The sequence below is a fragment of the Lissotriton helveticus genome, chromosome 1_1 (genome assembly GCF_964261635.1).
Source record: "Lissotriton helveticus chromosome 1_1, aLisHel1.1, whole genome shotgun sequence".
Taxonomy (NCBI): Eukaryota; Metazoa; Chordata; class Amphibia; order Caudata; family Salamandridae; genus Lissotriton; species Lissotriton helveticus.
Window position 1 is genome coordinate 2,128,745,451 of NC_136057.1, and position 17,746 is coordinate 2,128,763,196.

General features: G+C 48.4%; 1 protein-coding gene across 9 annotated transcripts in view; it reads right to left on the reverse strand.

The window, feature by feature from the left end:
* HFM1 (helicase for meiosis 1) overlaps nt 1-17,746 on the reverse strand; it is a 4,349,684-nt gene that overhangs the window by 1,716,486 nt on the left and 2,615,452 nt on the right. For all 9 annotated transcript variants that reach the window (XM_078646278.1, XM_078646275.1, XM_078646244.1 and 6 more), the window contains one exon: nt 6,547-6,638. In XM_078646278.1, coding sequence (XP_078502404.1) covers nt 6,547-6,638 — 92 coding nt within the window. The remainder of the gene's footprint in view (nt 1-6,546; nt 6,639-17,746) is intronic.

The following is a 17,746-nucleotide window of genomic DNA, read 5'->3' on the forward strand; positions in this document are numbered from 1 at the left end:
CAAGAATCTGTCGTAAGTTGCACTGCAACGCCTTATCTTTATGATGTTGCCTTAGTTTGACCGCTAACGGCTCCACCGCAATTGCGAACAGTAGGGGTGATAATGGGCACCCCTGTCTAGTGCCTCTCGTGATGGGTATGTCCGGCGATAGTTTCCCATTGATAAGCACATTTGCTGCGGGCGATTCATAAAGTAACGTGATCCAGGTTAGGAAGACAGATGGGAACCCCATACGTACCATTACTGCAAACACATAGTCCCATTCAAGGGAGTCAAACGCTTTTGTAGCGTCTAGGAACAGGGTAGCTCTTCAGAAACATTATTCAGAACCGTAAAAAAACGTTCTCAAATTGTGCGATGTCGCTCAGCCGGGCACGAAGCCTGATTGATCTGGCAATATCAGATTTTCCATGAGGAGATTAAGGCGTGTGGCTATAATTTTGGCTAGAATTTTGACATCACAGTTGAGCAGTATAGAGGTCTATACGAGTCACACTGCTGCGGTGGTTTCCCCGGCTTTAGGAGTGACGTTATAAGGGCCATCCTCATGGAAGGGGGTAAATGGCCTACCTCGAGTGCATCTTCATAAACTTCCCGTAGTACTGGGGCCATGAAATCAATATATGTTTTATAGAATTCTATGGGGATGCCGTCTGATCCAGTGGCCTTGCCTGATTGCATATACATTATGGCGTCTCTTACTTCGTCCAGTGTGAACGGGGTGCTCAGAAAACGCTGTTGTGTGTCACTTAGCCATGCCAACGACACATCCTCCAGATATGTAGTGAGGTCTAATTCGGTCGCCCTGGTGGAGGTGTACAATTTAGTGTTGTGACTGGTAAAGGCATTAAGGATATTCATCGTATCTCTGTACATTCTGCCTTCCCCATCTTCTATTTCAAGCCCCGAATTCATTGGTCGCATCATTTTTATTGTCGCCGCCAATGCTTTCCCTGGTCGCTCCCCCTCCCCGTATCTGCGCGCTGTCCAATATCAACCTCTAAATTTTGTTTCCCTGACAGCCTCCTCTTTGTATTCTGTAAGTTTCTCTCTAATTCGGGAGTGAGTTGCTGCTGTCGGGTGTAATGCCAGGGATTTCTCCAACAGCTTCAGGTCGCGTTCAAGAGCAGCAAGTGCATTCAATATGCTTTTAAGGACACCTGCCCCCTTCGCTATGCAAATCCCTCGCAGTGTCACCTTAAAGGCCTCCCATATCACTTCGACACTATTTACAGACCCTTTATTGCGGCTAAAAAATTCTAATACTTCTTCCCAGAGTACCTCTTGAAAACATGTATCAAGGAGCATAGTGGGTTGCAATCTCCAGGGGGTTCTTGGGGGGCCGAGGTCCTCCGCAGCAAGGGTGAGCTTAACCGGAGCATGGTCTGAGTAGGTCCTAGATAAGTGCTGTACTTTAGTAATCACAGGGCACGCGACATAAATATGTAATCCAATCTCCCTCATGACGCAGCTTGCGCAGTGATGTGTGTGCCTTCTCGTGTGTCAGGGTGTAAGTGTCTCCAAGTATCGACCAGCTGTTACTCCTGCAGTATCGCTTGTAGTTCAGTATGTGCCTTGGTGTAATGATGCGGAGCCGGGTGTGATCTATCTACTGCCGGGTCGTAGGACATGTTAAAATCTCCGCCCCATATAATATGATCGGGACCCGTATCTAAGATTGCAGCCCAGAGCTCCGTAAAGAACCAAAGGTCGTCTACATTCGGGCCATAACAGCAAACGATTGTTAATGATATGTGCCCCAAACGCCCCCATGTAATACAATATCTCCCAGATGGGTCATTTTTGTTTCCTATTGTTGTGAATTGCGTACCCCTTTTTATCACTATCGCTGTGCCCCTAGCATATGAGGAATATGAGGCAAATACCCTGTGTTCCGCCCATCGTCCTGCAAAAGTATTGTTGACGTGAGGTTTAAAGTAAGTTTCCTGCAGACAGGCCACGTGTATGTTATGTCTGTCGAGATACGACAGTATTTGACGTTTCCTACGTGGGTCACCCAACCCTCTCACGTTCCAAGTAATGATTTTTAGCTCAGTCAAGACCATGACGTGGGTTGGGCGCTGCTGCTAGACTGTTTGAAAGAAAGACATCCTGGCATTGGTCCTCATCACTGCATAATGCAAAACTCAGATCCTGTAGCATTAGGCGTGCATCATCCTGTTTCTCTACCCGCAATGTAATAACAGTGCTCTGTCCTAAACATACATGGTGTACGATCGATAAACCTTTTGCCCCATAACAATCCCCCTCCCCCTCCCTCCAGAGTTCCCTGGTGGCTTGTGTGTGCCAACATCAATAAGAAAGTTACTGTTAAGCATAGTGTCAATGGAAATTCGTGTACCACAACAAGTGTCTGCCCCCGCTTTCCCCTGAGCCCCTCCCCCCCCACTGAAGCGACCCCAACTTGCCAGTATGGTGTACCCACCCACCTCCCTCAAAACCCTGTAACAACCCCATGAACTCCCAAATACCATAAATCAACATGGTAGAATACCCGCAGGGGTAAAGCCAGAGGGAGCTGCACGGTCGCCTCCCACACCTCAAGCCCTACGACCTAGGTTACCTCTGGGCTCAATCTGAGGAGGGGAAGCGGGCCTGGAATACATTACCACTGGCAGCATTGTGAGTCTCGTAGGTGTTCCAGTCAGTCAATGTCCCCAGCCTCGGTAGGAATCCCAGACGGGGGGGGTCTATCTAGGAAAACATATGTAGCAATCCATGACAAACAAATATAGTGTTCAAGCATCAGGCCTCTTCATCCGTTTCTTGTGCATTATCCAGTGGTGCAGGGTCTCCATCATCCGCATTCCGTGGTGGTCTTCTCAGAGCGCGTAAGTAGACGTCTACTTGCTGTGGATTAGTGAAGAATCTCTGTTTACCTTGGTGTGTCACCCGGAGTCGCGCAGGATACAGCAACGCATAGTCGATTTGTGCAGCACGTAGCTTCTTTTTCACCTCTATAAATTTGCGCCGATCTTCCTGTACCATCGGGGTGAAGTCAGGGTATATCGAGAAGGAGAGGCCATCATAGGACAAGGTCTTCTGGGTGCGCGCTGCCTTTAAAGCCACGTCACGATCTCGGTAGTTCAACAGCCGCGCAATAATGGGCCACGGCGGGGCTCCTGACTTTGGGCGCGGCCCGAGGGATCGGTGAGCCCTCTCAACTATGAACTGTGAAGAAAAAGCTTTGGAGCCAATAGCGCCTAGGAGTAGTTTTTCTATATAGTCCTCCATGCGTCCAGTATTTGTGGATTCTGGAATGCCGTCACGCGGAGGTTGTTGCGCCGACTACGGGCCTCCAAATCCTCGTTTTTAGCTGCAATCACCTTTAGGAGATTATTCATTCACGCTAGCTGTGTCGTGTGGCATGAAGTGACGTCATCATTGTCCGAAATACGCCTTTCGGTTTCTTTGATCCGTTCGTCATGGAGGTCAAGTTTGTGGGCAATGGCATCCATTCTGGAGGACATTCGATCTACTTTATCCACAACCGTGGCGAATCCCTGACGTATTTCCAATAGTATTTGCTGCATATCCATGTCAGGTGTCACTGGGGCCTCCTCTGCCATCCCCGTTCTGCTTGGGCCTCCCGTGCCTGTTGTCGGCTTCGGTCCTCTTTTTCCTGTGGCATCAAAGCCAAGTTTCGGTTGGCGCGTGTCCTGCTTACCCATGATGTCGCTTCTGCACACGTTTGAAGTGTAGTATCGTGGACTGGTAGCGTCATCCGGCACTCGCGTCAGTGCCACTCCGCTATGAAGTGTAGATGCCAGAGACACAATATGGCCCCCGATGTAACAAATAACTCCGCAGGTGTCCCTGATGCCTATTTGACTGTATTGTCGATGGTTATATGTACAGTAGCCGTCCCTGGAGGTGGTCGTGTCTCAACTTGCGCACTCTGCAGGGTTTATGGGCAAGTAAAACCTCTCTGTATGGCAATGTTTGTAAGTATCAGCCAGTTAGTTGCACTTCGACATGAGCATATCGTCTGAGGCTGAGCAGGTAGTACCCTCACACTGCGGTGTCCCAGTGTGCAGCAGCGTCTACAGATGGCGAGGAGGTATCTCCCAAATTACATATGTAGCTCGGGTAAGCAGCGCTGGATGGACATATGAGTAGCGGTTATTCAGACCAGTCACCCCGCCATGCACCGGTGATTTGCGCGACCACGGTGTGGGTGCAAGGGGCCGCTTCACTTACGCCCGAGGCGGGGAAGGCGGCATTGGAGGTGACGGTAGTCACGTGGCCTCAGTCCCCTCACCGTCTTCCAGTTACAAGTGCGTCACTCCCCCTCCGCGGTCGCTTCAGTCCCGCAGAGCCATGCAAGAGACACGTGTGTGCGGGGCAGGCGCCGGTATACAGCTCGGGTGTCTCAGCGCCGGGTTTCGCGGGCCTGCTCCTGCAACGCTCCGTCCGAGGGAGTGGGGTTGCTCCTCCTACGCCCTAAATACAAAAAGCAGTGGCTGCGGAAGAGCACGAGCACTGTCTCATATCAATGCAGTTTATAATTGGGGGGTGTGTCGCAGCAGGCCGGGGGTCCGCACTCAGATCAGCCGTCAGTCTCGTAGTGGCCTACCTCCCTCGTGGTGAGCCGCGGGCTATCGTAGCTGCAGGGTGCCGCTCTCCTCGCTCCTCCTACTTCCAGCCAGGTCCCGGCAGTTACTCTCGGACCGCGTCAGTCTTCGCCGCAGTGTCAGATCACCGTCAAACTTTCACCGAGGCTGGAGATGACCTTATCACACAGCGTGAAGTGTCTATATCCAGATTATATGCCAGTTAAACAGGATAAAAGAAGGATAAGGGATCCAGGCGGCAGGAGCCTCACCACAGTGCGGCCATGCTGCGTGTGCTCCCTCTAGTGCCCCTCCGAGATTCTGAAGTATATTTGCTTCTGCATTAAGAGTACAGAGTGCTTGAGTTGAAATGAGTGTGGGTATGTACAATAAAACACTGAAAAAATAAAGGCTAAAGTGACGTTATAGTTAGTTAGGTGAAAATGTCACCATCAACATAATATTTTAAACAAAAGAAAACACTGAAATTCACCAGTTATACTTAAGTGAAGTAACTGTACTTAGCTCCATGAATTAACTATGATGTGTGCCCTGTCATGCACAGTGTTGCTATAAATGATGTAATTTTAAATATCAGTGATGTTATCAATGTTGTAATTGAATATGTCATGAGTGATGGAATACGTAAGGGTTAGGCAATGGCTTGCAAGGGCACAAGTTATAGATACTTTGTGGGGGGGCCATATGACTCCCTCAAAATAGTTATAGCTACCCCAGGGGATAGGGTACCTAAGAACTTTTAATTGCTAGAGGAGAAAGGCTGCACGCACCTCCCCAAAATAAAGAAATTAACCTTTTAATCACTCCCCCTCCCTTTTATAAGTATATTTGGGTGAACCCTCAGACCTTTCTCCACCTTGTGGGAAATTCTAAATAAAAAGGGTAGATCTTCGGTACAGCTAAAAGAAAATGTACGGTTTTGCCTCCGGCGAGAGTATCCCAGCCCTGCCCACTCATATTTGAAAAAAATATTTTTCTAGCACAAAGGAGTGAGCCCTGAGTTCTAAAATGGCTGCTGCAACATGTTGTGGCAGGCAATCAGATCTTATCTTTTGATCTGTTGAGTCTGCAGAGCTGCTGTGACATGAAATGTACATACATTGTAAACCTTAACTTCTCAAAAGTGTCTAAAGGAATTTACACCAAGTCACAAAAGACACACTTTCTGGGTAAAGATCTAGCTTTCTGCCATATTTGGTGAAGTTCCGTTGAGCCATTTTGGCTGTAGCTGTGTCTAAATTTCCTAAGTGAAGCTGAATGGGAAAACTAGCTTTGGGACCCCTCAGTTTTTTTGGCCCCTGCTTGACGGATCACTCTGAATCATTCCAAAAAGGAGCAGTCACTTATATGCCATATATATGAAATGTTTCATCTGTCACTTTGTCTTCCAGTAGCTTGAACAATTTTTTGCGCTAATTAATACAATTTGTAGGTGAGTGTGTTTAACTGGATATTAGCAAGATTTTTTGAAGAGATATTCTATTTTTTGCACTGTCAAACAATAAACATTACAACAGGTGGGCTCTGACCAGTGGGATATGGGAGAGGATGGTTGGTAACTTATGTTGTTAGTTCTCAAAAACTGCTTTTCACTTAAAAAAAATAATTATTTTCCAATAAATTAAAGATTAAATGTGGGATATAGAACAGGTTATGGTGTCCATTATCAAGCGCATCACGAGCATTAAGCAGATTTACATTTTTATTATTTAAAAAAAACATCCAAAGTCCTGCTATGTGGGGGGGCGTTGGGTATTGTGGTTTGATGCCACCTCCTGTAAACTTACTTCAGCCAATCATACCGTTTTGAAGAATTATGCCACTTAGTAATTTTTATTATTCATAACTGTCATGTGTAAGTCATTCTATGTCTCCCCTCTCCCTAAATATACTATTGAATGTGCAGTAAATACTTATTTACATAAGCTTTAAGAAATTCAAATTACAGTACCAAGTCTGGTAACAGCTCTGTTCCATTTATGCTGCGAAACTGCTTAACTGTATCAAATGCTATGTAGTATAAAGCCATTAGTCTTCCAGTCTCTGTTGGAAAAACAACATAATTGTGTATTATATCATAGCAAACATTCGCAAAAAAATGTACAGGGCATGCAATGTTATAGATTTAGAACCATTAGACCAAAACAGAAATAGCTGACTCACATGAATATATGAGATAACATTTTCACCATTTTAGATGAGGAAAGGTAGAAAGAGTGTTATATGTGTGTTATTAAAGAAGAACTAATGTATCTGCTACACTAAGGGCCCGATTACAACTTGTGTCGGTGCAAGGGTGGGCGGCTCGCCACTACCGCACCCCACACCACCAAGAGTCGCCGCCACCCACCAGATTACAGGTTTTGTGTAGTCTGGCGGGTGGCATGACGGTCTACTGGCGGTACAGTTTAAAAGTTTCATTGGGAGCTTGAAACAGCACCGTCCCAGGACCACCAGTGCACGTCCTGCACAGGAAGAAATGCACCATGTTGTGCATTTCTTCCGGTGCAGGAACTGGGGGTGTAGAAATACAGGGGCACAACATGTGCTCTGCTGCATACACCCCTGGGCAGAGGGGCAAGAGGGGGCACTGTAAGGCCCACTTTCTTTTCTCACCACCAGCCTCTCCGTAGTGGAAGAAACTCCATGACAGCACTGGCAGTGAGGAAAGTCATATTATGCTTGGCGGTGCCTGAGGGCACCACCACGCATATGCCACCCTCAGAACACCACGGGACTGCCAGGGAATGGAGGTTACCTTGTGGTTGTGGTGGTGTAATGGGGGTATGACTGCCGGAGTACTATTAGGATGGTCTGAACGCCAGTACGGCGGTGGCTGGACCGCCACCTCCGCAAAACTGCGTGGACGGCACAGAATTGTAATTAGGGCCTGAATGTTCATGTATTGTCATTTTCATACAGTTCCCCATAATTTAAATATTCTTCAGAGCTGGTGGATTAAAGAGCAAAAATCAGGCAAACTTTCAGAATGCTGATAATGCCTTAATCACTGAATTTAGAATCCATGCAGTGAATTCTGAAAAAAAGTATAGAGGCAGATATAGCAAAAGTAATGTCATAGTCTTTGTAATCCAGGTTTCTAAAACAAGTAGCTAGTGAGCTACCCATCGCACCAGCTACCTGTAAGTAGCTCTCCAGTATTTCCATTCCAATCAATGAGAATCATTTGCTTGGCTAAATTTATATATGTATACCAATAGATGAAAATATATGTATTTTCAGAACTCATGAGCTGATGTTTGGAGAAAAATATATTGAATCTGATAATTGAGTGATGAACCATTTGGATTTTGGGAGATTTATGCTAACCTTATTGCCTTCATGCCAAGGTCACTGCACCTATGACTATTATATATTACCCATGTAAAGGCTATCCAAATTGACAAAAAATGTTAACTTTGTCCCTTGCTCACTTTGCCACTGGATTCAAGCAAGCCTGGCTGAAGACGGCTGTAATGCCAGAAACCGGTCCTCGGAAGCTTGTTTCCGATCCAGGGAAGGCATGGCTTGGCAGTTCCGGCTGGACTGTTCCCATGAGGCACAGGGTCAGACTGATTTGCATATGGCCATGACTGAACTGGGGTGGCAGAGTGGGCTAAAGAACGGTGATGGATTAAACCCAGATCTTTTGACTGGGTGTGAGTGTTTAATTGGTTCAGATGCTCCGTCCATCATCACCACCCCCTATTGTACCGCTTTGGCCGCCATAAGTGTGGCAGGGTATGCTCAGACGTGAGTCCCTTGCTCACTTTGCCATTGGATTCAAGCAAGCCGGGCTGAAAACGGCTGTAATGCCAGAAACCGGTCCTCGGAAGCTTGTTTCCGGTCCAGGGAAGGCATGGCTTGACAGTTCGGGCTGGACTGCTCCCATGAGGCACAGGGTCAGACTGATTTGCATATGGCCATGACTGAACTGGGGTGGCAGAGTGGGCTAAAGAACGGTGATGGATTAAACCCAGATCTTTTGACTGGGTGTGAGTGTTTGATTGGTTCAGATGCTCCGTCCATCATCACCACCCCCTTTTGTACTGCTTTGGCCGCCATAAGTGTGGCAGGGTATGCTCAGACGTGAGTCCCTTGCTCACTTTGCCACTGGATTCAAGCAAGCCGGGCTGAAGACGGCTGTAATGCCAGAAACCGGTCCTCGGAAGCTTGTTTCCGGTCCAGGGAAGGCATGGCTTGGCAGTTCGGGCTGGACTGTTCCCATGAGGCACAGGGTCAGACTGATTTGCACATGGCCATGACTGAACTGGGGTGGCAGAGTGGGCTAAAGAACGGTGATGGATTAAACCCAGATCTTTTGACTGGGTGTGAGTGTTTGATTGGTTCAGATGCTCCGTCCATCATCATCACCACCCCCTTGTGTACCGCTTTGGCCGCCATAAGTGTGGCAGGGTATGCTCAGACGTGAGTCCCTTGCTCACTTTGCCACTGGATTCAAGCAAGCCAGGCTGAAGACGGCTGTAATGCCAGAAACCGGTCCTCGGAAGCTTGTTTCCGGTCCAGGGAAGGCATGGCTTGGCAGTTCGGACTGGACTGTTCCCATGAGGCACAGGGTCAGACTGATTTGCATATGGCCATGACTGAACTGGGGTGGCAGAGTGGGCTAAAGAACGGTGATGGATTAAACCCAGATCTTTTGACTGGGTGTGAGTGTTTGATTGGTTCAGATGCTCCGTCCATCATCACCACCCCCTTTTGTACCGCTTTGGCCGCCATAAGTGTGGCAGGGTATGCTCAGACGTGAGTCCCTTGCTCACTTTGCCACTGGATTCAAGCAAGCCGGGCTGAAGACGGCTGTAATGCCAGAAACCGGTCCTCGGAAGCTTGTTTCCGGTCCAGGGAAGGCATGGCTTGGCAGTTCGGGCTGGACTGTTCCCATGAGGCACAGGGTCAGACTGATTTGCATATGGCCATGACTGAACTGGGGTGGCAGAGTGGGCTAAAGAACGGTGATGGAATAAACCCAGATCTTTTGACTGGGTGTGAGTGTTTGATTGGTTCAGATGCTCCGTCGATCATCACCACCCCCTTTTGTACCGCTTTGGCCGCCATAAGTGTGGCAGGGTATGCTCAGACGTGAGTCCCTTGCTCACTTTGCCACTGGATTCAAGCAAGCCGGGCTGAAGACGGCTGTAATGCCAGAAACCGGTCTTCTGAAGCATGTTTCCGGTCCAGGGAAGGCATGGCTTGGCAGTTCGGGCTGGACTGTTCCCATGAGGCACAGGGTCAGACTGATTTGCATATGGCCATGACTGAACTGGGGAGGCAGAGTGGGCTAAAGAACGGTGATGGATTAAACCCAGATCTTTTGACTGGGTTTGAGTGTTTGATTGGTTCAGATGCTCCGTCCATCATCACCACCTCCTTTTGTACCGCTTTGGCCGCCATAAGTGTGGCAGGGTATGCTCAGACGTGAGTTCCTTGCTCACTTTGCCACTGGATTCAAGCAAGCCGGGCTGAAGACGGCTGTAATGCCAGAAACCGGTCCTCGGAAGCTTGTTTCCGGTCCAGGGAAGGCATGGCTTGGCAGTTCGGGCTGGACTGTTCCCATGAGGCACAGGGTCAGACTGATTTGCATATAGCCATGACTGAACTGGGGTGGCAGAGTGGGCTAAAGAACGGTGATGGATTAAACCCAGATCTTTTGACTGGGTGTGAGTGTTTGATTGGTTCAGATGCTCCGTCCATCATCACCACCCCCTTTTGTACAACTTTATTGCTGGGCACCCTGCTTGATGCACTAATGAGAGCACTGCTGGTAATCTTGCCTATGGTAGGCACTAGTGTAATCTTGATTTGAGGAAAACTATATGAGTGGAGGAAGGGGTTCCATTACTCTTTTTCCCATAAATACTTCTCAATTACAGACAGAGGCAGTGTCCTCCCACTTTATAGCCTAAACTTTTTTTTTTTAAACGTTTTATAAATGACAGTCACTGTATTAACATACCCTTTAAACCGTAAAGGGGTATAGCTATAAATAGTCTGTCAAAAAAAGATCACATCGATCTATATGTGAGTTTAGAAAAAATGTGAAAGGACAAGATGGCACATCACGTGCACACCACCAATGGAGTTTTCTGATTGGCACTCACCAGCTATGCCCACTTGTTTCATCCTCTGTAGCCATCTTGCCTTAAAAGAATGTAAATAAGTGTCCAAAGAAACAATAAATAAATAGTGCTGGAAAACGTGTAGTGTGTATCTCACAAATACCACGAAGAAGACCCCGTGAAAGTAAAATTGAGAAAGTTGCACATTGACCAATACCAACTTTATTCTTCACTTGTGCACTTATTGAAGTTAAAACCGGTTGCAATTTATGCATACCACTTCATACTGCGCCGACATGTTTAAATGCCACCACGATTTTGAGGCTATTTGATCAGGGCAGTGAGGTCGTCAAGCACCAGTACTGGACACTGATATTTTCTTGAAATAGTGACTGTCAAATGCAAAAACAAAGGTACATAGCCCAATTACTCTCCAGGGTTCTCCCTCTCCAAATTATATCACACATCATATGTTCGTTACACACACATTCTATTACTATGTAAGAGCCAAAGTCCTTCGTAGCAGCTCTCCCCTTAGTTACTTATGAGCTAAACTCCAAGCGTGAGTCCTCATTATAGGCTTGTACTCTACCGTAGTACCAATATAAAAATAATAAAAACACACTTTTTTATTCAACAGCGGCATTTCACAACCATAACGGGAACCACTTAGGTACTTTTAAGTCCGAATTGTGCAATCACTACGAACATATATCCTGCTCACTATTAAACCGCCCACTCACTCGACAATTTTCTAAATTTTTTCATGTACAGGGTCCTAGTAGTAATCGTTGTTGCTCACCTCTCCCCAGAAAGTACCCCTGGCAGCCCTACCGTCTTGATCCCAACGGAGCGTGTTATCTCATCCCTCGCTCCCACCCGGCAGCTGCTTCAGTGTAGAAACCTCCGACACGGTCAACATATCACGTGACCAGTCGAGACTTATGGGGGCCATCTTGGAATGGTGTAAATCCGCCATATATTCTGTGGTGTTAGCGCTCTAGCCGCGCCAGCGTGCGTGTGACGCAACACGCACTGGGCGAGAGCGCGGGTCAGTGCGCATGCGCGAACGGCGGTTCGCGCTTCTCAGAGCGAGTCAGAGCGCGACTGCAGTAAGACGCCTGGCGCTCTTCCCATAGCGATACTTATAATAATAAACGCATCCTGTCTCCCACATCCTGCCTCTCGAGTGGTTATTGGGAGGAAACCCTGGGACTCCACAGTGGCGACGAGGAGTGGGATCTGTCCCCACAAAAAAAAAAGAAAAAAAGAACAACAGTGGAGAGAAAGAAAGACCCGGGACGCACCACCCAATATCGACCACTTGCAGAAGAAGAAGGGAGGCACAAAACGCCGCAGGAAGCACGGGAAGAGCGCGGCAGAGGCGCAAAGACCCAGATAAGCACACCACGTGTCCAGAAGTCAAGTGACGCAGCGACCAGCACAGAAGCACGGTAGGAGTACGCAAGTCTCCCCACCAAGGCCCTGGCAGAAAAGAGTGACCACGTGGAAGGGGAAAGAGGAGAACCGAGCCCCAACACGTCGCAAGCAAAGAGCGCCGGCACACCAGGCAGCCCCAGGAGTCGGAAAAGGAACGCCAGCGCGCCCGGTAGCCCCAGGAATCAGGGGGGTGAGCCAGAAGTCCAAACCAGAATGAGTAACCAAGCATCCTCACTCACGGCACCTTTCCCGTTTCTACCCAAGCCAGGCGAACCCCAAATGAAATGGGAGGACTGGAGGGAATACTTCAAGAATTACCTAGAAGCCCTAGAAGACGAATCCAGTGACGAATTCACCCCCGCAAGAAGGAGGCGGATACTGCTGCACAATCTGGGCCCGGAAGGTATAAGGGTGTTCACGAACAGAGCGACGACGCCTCTACAAGCAGCCGATGCAGACGTCTTCAAACAAGCTCTAGAAGATCTAGACGCCCACTACCGCCCAGCGGTATGTGTCTTCATTGATCGGTTCAACTTTCAACAGAGGAAACAAGGGGAAGGAGAATCGGTAGACGACTACGTAGCAGCCCTGAGGAGACTAGCAGTCACGTGCAAGTACAGGGCGCTGGAAGAAGACTTTATCAAAGATCAGATTGTAATGCACACCACCAACAAGAACGTACAAGACAAGCTGTGGGCTCACGGTGAAGCAACGCTAAAGGAAGTGATTGCGATGGTGAAGAAGGCCGAACTTTCTAAGCGATGTGCTGAAGCCGCAAAAAAAGAGAGTGCGCAAAGAATCATGGTCAACAAAGTAGATGACGCAGAACCATCGGGAACACACAAAATGGCGCCCGGAGACAGCGGAGGAACCAGCAAATGGGCGGGAAGACCCGGACAAGCAGGGAAGCAGCCCTTGTACACCAAGTCCACGTGCTACAGGTGTGGGAGCGCAAACCACGCAGCCCAAGACAAACGCTGTCCGGCTTTTCGCGCAAAGTGCATGTTCTGCGGCCTGATAGGCCACTATGAGAAAGTGTAGCGAATCCATAATCTGAAGAAGGGGCAGACGAGGAATCAGATAAAGACGACAGAGTGCTGTGTATTGAGGAGCAAGTGCTAGGCATTGACACCAAGCGCTCCGACAAACCGCGAGCAGACATGCTAATAGGAGGAGTCAAGATCAGAATCGCGATTGACTCAGGGTCCCCGTACACCATAGTGCAGAGGTCAGTATGGGAAGAGGAATTCAAACCCAGCCTGGGTCCCAAACTAGACCCGCCTGACATACGACCAGTGTCATACACGAACAATCTGATCCCCATGGTAGGGTACCGAACCCTGAAGTTCGAATTCAGAGGGAGGACTGCAACATGCAAGTTGTACGTGGCAGAGAAAGGCCCCTCAGTTCTAGGATGGAGAGACCAAGGAGACCTCTGAATCAAACTAGACCCAGGGGGCAAGGAACAAGTACTGCTGACGGACGTGGACAACTGTCCAGACCTGGAGAGAGTGAGAAGTGAATATCCCAAGGTCTTCGGAGGCAAGGTGGGGAAGCTGGAGAAGTTCATGCACAAGATCATTCTCAGAGAAGACTCCCAGCCAGTGTCCCACAAAGTCCGAAATGTGCCCATAGCAGTGAGGGAAGCGGTGCAGCGAGAACTGCGCCGGCTGGAAGAACAAGGGATCATAGAGCCCATAGATAGCTCGGAGTGGTTGGCCCCCTTGGTAGTCACCAGGAAACCCAACGGCAATGTGCGCCTATGTGTGGACCTGCGCGATTTGAACAAATGCTTGGTAGTAGAGAAATTTCCGCTCCCCAGAATCGAAGAAATGCTAGCAAACACAAGAGGTGTGAAATGGTTCTCCACAGTAGACCTCACGTCTGCATACCATCAAATCGACCTACACCCGTCAAGCAGGAAATTGATGTCCTTCATCACACCATATGGATGTTTCCAGTTCCGCAGGATGCCCTTCGGGCTAGCGGCCGCCGCAGCGGTGTTCCAAAAACTCATGCACCGCCTGTTCAAAGACGTCGAAGGCATCCAGTACTTTCAGGATGACATCCTTATAATGGGGAAGGACCGTAATGACCACGACAACAAATTGAGCAAGGTGCTAGGCGTACTGCAGGAGAAAGGACTGACAGCAGAGTGGGAGAAGTGCAGATTTGGGATGACATCCGTCACCTATCTGGGACACGAGATAAGCGTACAGGGGATCACTCTCAAGAGGGAGAACGTGAAAGCAATCTGCGAGGCCAGAGCTCCATCCGGCAAGGACGAGGTGCGGTCATTCATTGGAATGGCCGAGTACTACAGCAAATTTGTCCAGCACTTTGCCACGAAAACGCACAGGTTGAGGCAACTCATAAGAGACAAAACAACGTTCCAGTGGGACGACGAGGCTCAGAAAGAGTTTGTGGAACTGAAAGGGAACATCGGCCAGGCCGTGCCCTAACACAGACATGATCCCGCAGGAAGCACTATTCTCACCACTGATGCCAGCGAAAAAGGTTTGGGTGCGGTCCTTGAGAGATGACAACACCGTGGAAACACTCAGCTTTGCGTCCAGAGCGTTGTCGCACACCGAACAGAAGTTCAGTGTGATAGAGAAAGAGATGCTGGCTGTCACGTGGGCCATGGGGAAGTTCCGGCAGTTCCTGTGGGGTATGAGGTTTCGCTTACAGACTGATCACAAGCCCTTAGTCAAAGTACTTACCTCAAGTGGACATGCCACAGCCACCCCGCGGATAGCAAAGATGACTCTTAAACTCCTAGAATACACGTATGATGTGGAGTACATCCCGGGGACACGCAACAAAGTGGTGGACTATCTTAGCAGGGCCTCAGCCATGGAGGAAGCGCCCACACCTGCAGCGGAGAACGAGGAAATGGTAGCGGTGATGGAGGACATGGAAAGAGCCATCAGCTTACAAGAGTGGGAGCAAGCATACAAGGAAGATGAAAACCTGGAAGAGGTTAAGAAGAACCTTGTAAAAGGATGTCCGGAAAAGAAAAGATTAAAAGAGGTGCCTAGGAAACTGAATGAGGTGCGGGAGGAATTATCCATGAGTGATTCAGGAACCTTCCTGTAACGCGGTGACAAGGAGGTGCCGCCAGAAAAGTTGGTTCCGACCCTGCTGAATCTACTGCATGAAGGTCACCTGGGCATCGTGAAGACCAAATCAAGGGTGAAACAGATGTACTGGTGGCCAGGAATGGACATCCAGATTAAGAGACATGTTAGGGACTGCGACCAATGCCAGGGGTCAGACAAAGTACTCAAGCCATTGAGACCTGCGTTGGGGAAATTTGAACTACCCCGTAATCCCTGGGAGCACCTTGCGATTGACATCCTAGGACCGATATTGGACGACCAAGGGACAGCTAAATACCTGTGTGTTGTAGTTGACAAGTACTCCAAATGGCCGGAAGTGCATGTGCAAGAGGAGATGGACTCGGAAGTGGTAATCAAATTTCTCACCTCAGTGTTCCTAAGGGAAGGCATCCCGAGGACCATATTGACAGACAATGGCCCACAATTTACATCAGAGAAGTGGCACCGATACACCGAGAGGAACGGGATCAAATCTAAACACACCTCAGTGTACCATCCAGCAAGCAATGGACAGGTGGAGAGATTTAACAGAGTCACCATTCAAGCGGCCATCATGCAAGGCAAGGACTGGGAAGCAGAAATTCAAAGGATGATGTGGGCGTACAGGATCACCCCCACCTCGACAGCGTATAATCCCTTCCAGATCCTAAGGGGCAGGCATCCATTCACGAAAGACAATGTGGTATGGAGAGAAAAGACCATCACCAGTAAATGGTTGCCTGCCGTGGTCCAACACAATTTGGAGAAGGCCCAGAAGGTGTACACGGAACATTACAACAAGAGAAGAAAGGTAAAGGATTCGGTTCTGGAGAAGGGGGAGTGGGTGAGAGTCAAGCAGGCTTTACTGAGGAAGAAGGGAGAGAGCAAGTACAGCCCACCCCTACAAGTGGAAGAAGTGTACAGTAGAGCAGCACTTCTTAGCGACGGTAAAGTGTGGTCCCAGGATCGCATGGCGAAGATAAATAAAATCGTGCAGTGGCCGGAGGGGAAAGGTGATGTCACTCCTGTCCAGAGACAAGAAAGAGAAGCAGGAGAAAGAGCGTCAGACGGCGAAAGCCATGGAGAAGAAGAACCGTGCATGGAGTGAAGAGCTAGTCAGGCCGAGTATGAGGGAAACATCAGCGAACGAAGAAGCGACGCCCAGGAGAAATGAACAGGGTCAGGGGAGACAAAAGGTGGGAAGCCCAGTGACCGAGGGTGTCCACGATGCCTCCACTCCGGTAAGGCGCACGCGTGCTGGGAGAGTGATAGTCAGACCTGCACACCTTAGACACTTTGAGTGAGAGAACATTGGACATTGAACTTTAACATCTCCATTGTGTAAAAGGAGGAGATATGTGGTGTTAGCTCTCTAGCCGCGCCAGCGCGTGTGTGACGCAACACGCACTGGGCGAGAGCGCGGGTCAGTGCGCATGCGCGAACGGCGGTTCGCGCTTCTCAGAGCGAGTCGGAGCGCGGCTGCAGTAAGACGCCCGGCGCTCTTACCATAGCGATACTTATAATAATAAACGCATCCTGTCTCCCACATCCTGCCTCTCGAGTGGTTATTGGGGGGAAAGCCTGGGACTCCACATATTCATATAAGTTTACTTTATTTGCCATCATGGTGACTGAAGACACCCTCGTTTAGATAGTAATACTCATTCCTACAATGGAATAGATAATTCTCTCTATCATGGGTGGGATACTTTAAAAAACTTAACTTTCCACTGGCTTTTAAAATTATTTAAGTATTGGTTTACTACTGGCAAGCCAAAAACTAGTAATCACTATGAGCAAACTCTCCTTGCATACCCTTACCACCTTCCTGAACGAAAGTGTGACTACTCGACCCTCACTTCACATTAACCATTGCTTTGTTTAAATAGTCCTCTACAAAGGTCAACATATCAAGTGACCTAACAAATCCCTTGGGGGCCACCTTGTAAGGAGAGAACAACCGGTTTCCCTCAATATATAATTCATATAGGGCACTTCATTCCATAGTCACCCAAGGTGTATCCATAATCATGGAATCATTTAAAGGGGTTTGATACTGAACTATTTGTCAGTGAGTCAGATACTACAATCTTGGACATCAAAGTGGGGGCTAGCCAGAACCAAAGTAACTGGTGCAGAGTATTTAAATCCTCACTTTGTTCCATTCTATAAAATAGTTCAATCCGATCTGGTCACTTTTCTCTTGGAAAATCCAGAGCGCCTCTTTTGTGGCCAGAACTCTCTTTATATTCTGTGGCTCCCCCACCACTTTTTCCAGTACCACCCAAGTAAAAGAGTGTTTATGCTCATTACAGTGCTGTACTAACTTAGTGGTTAATTTCCTTGCTTTGATGGTACTTAGATGTTCCTGCACTCTAATTTTGATCTTACGAGTTGTGAACCCTATGTAGTGTAACCCACACTGGCATGTCAACCTATACACCACATTCGTCGAGTTGCAATTACCAAATTGCGTCAAATGCCAAGTTCTACCAGAATTTAAAGTCACACTAAGAGTCTTCTTTGTGAGAGA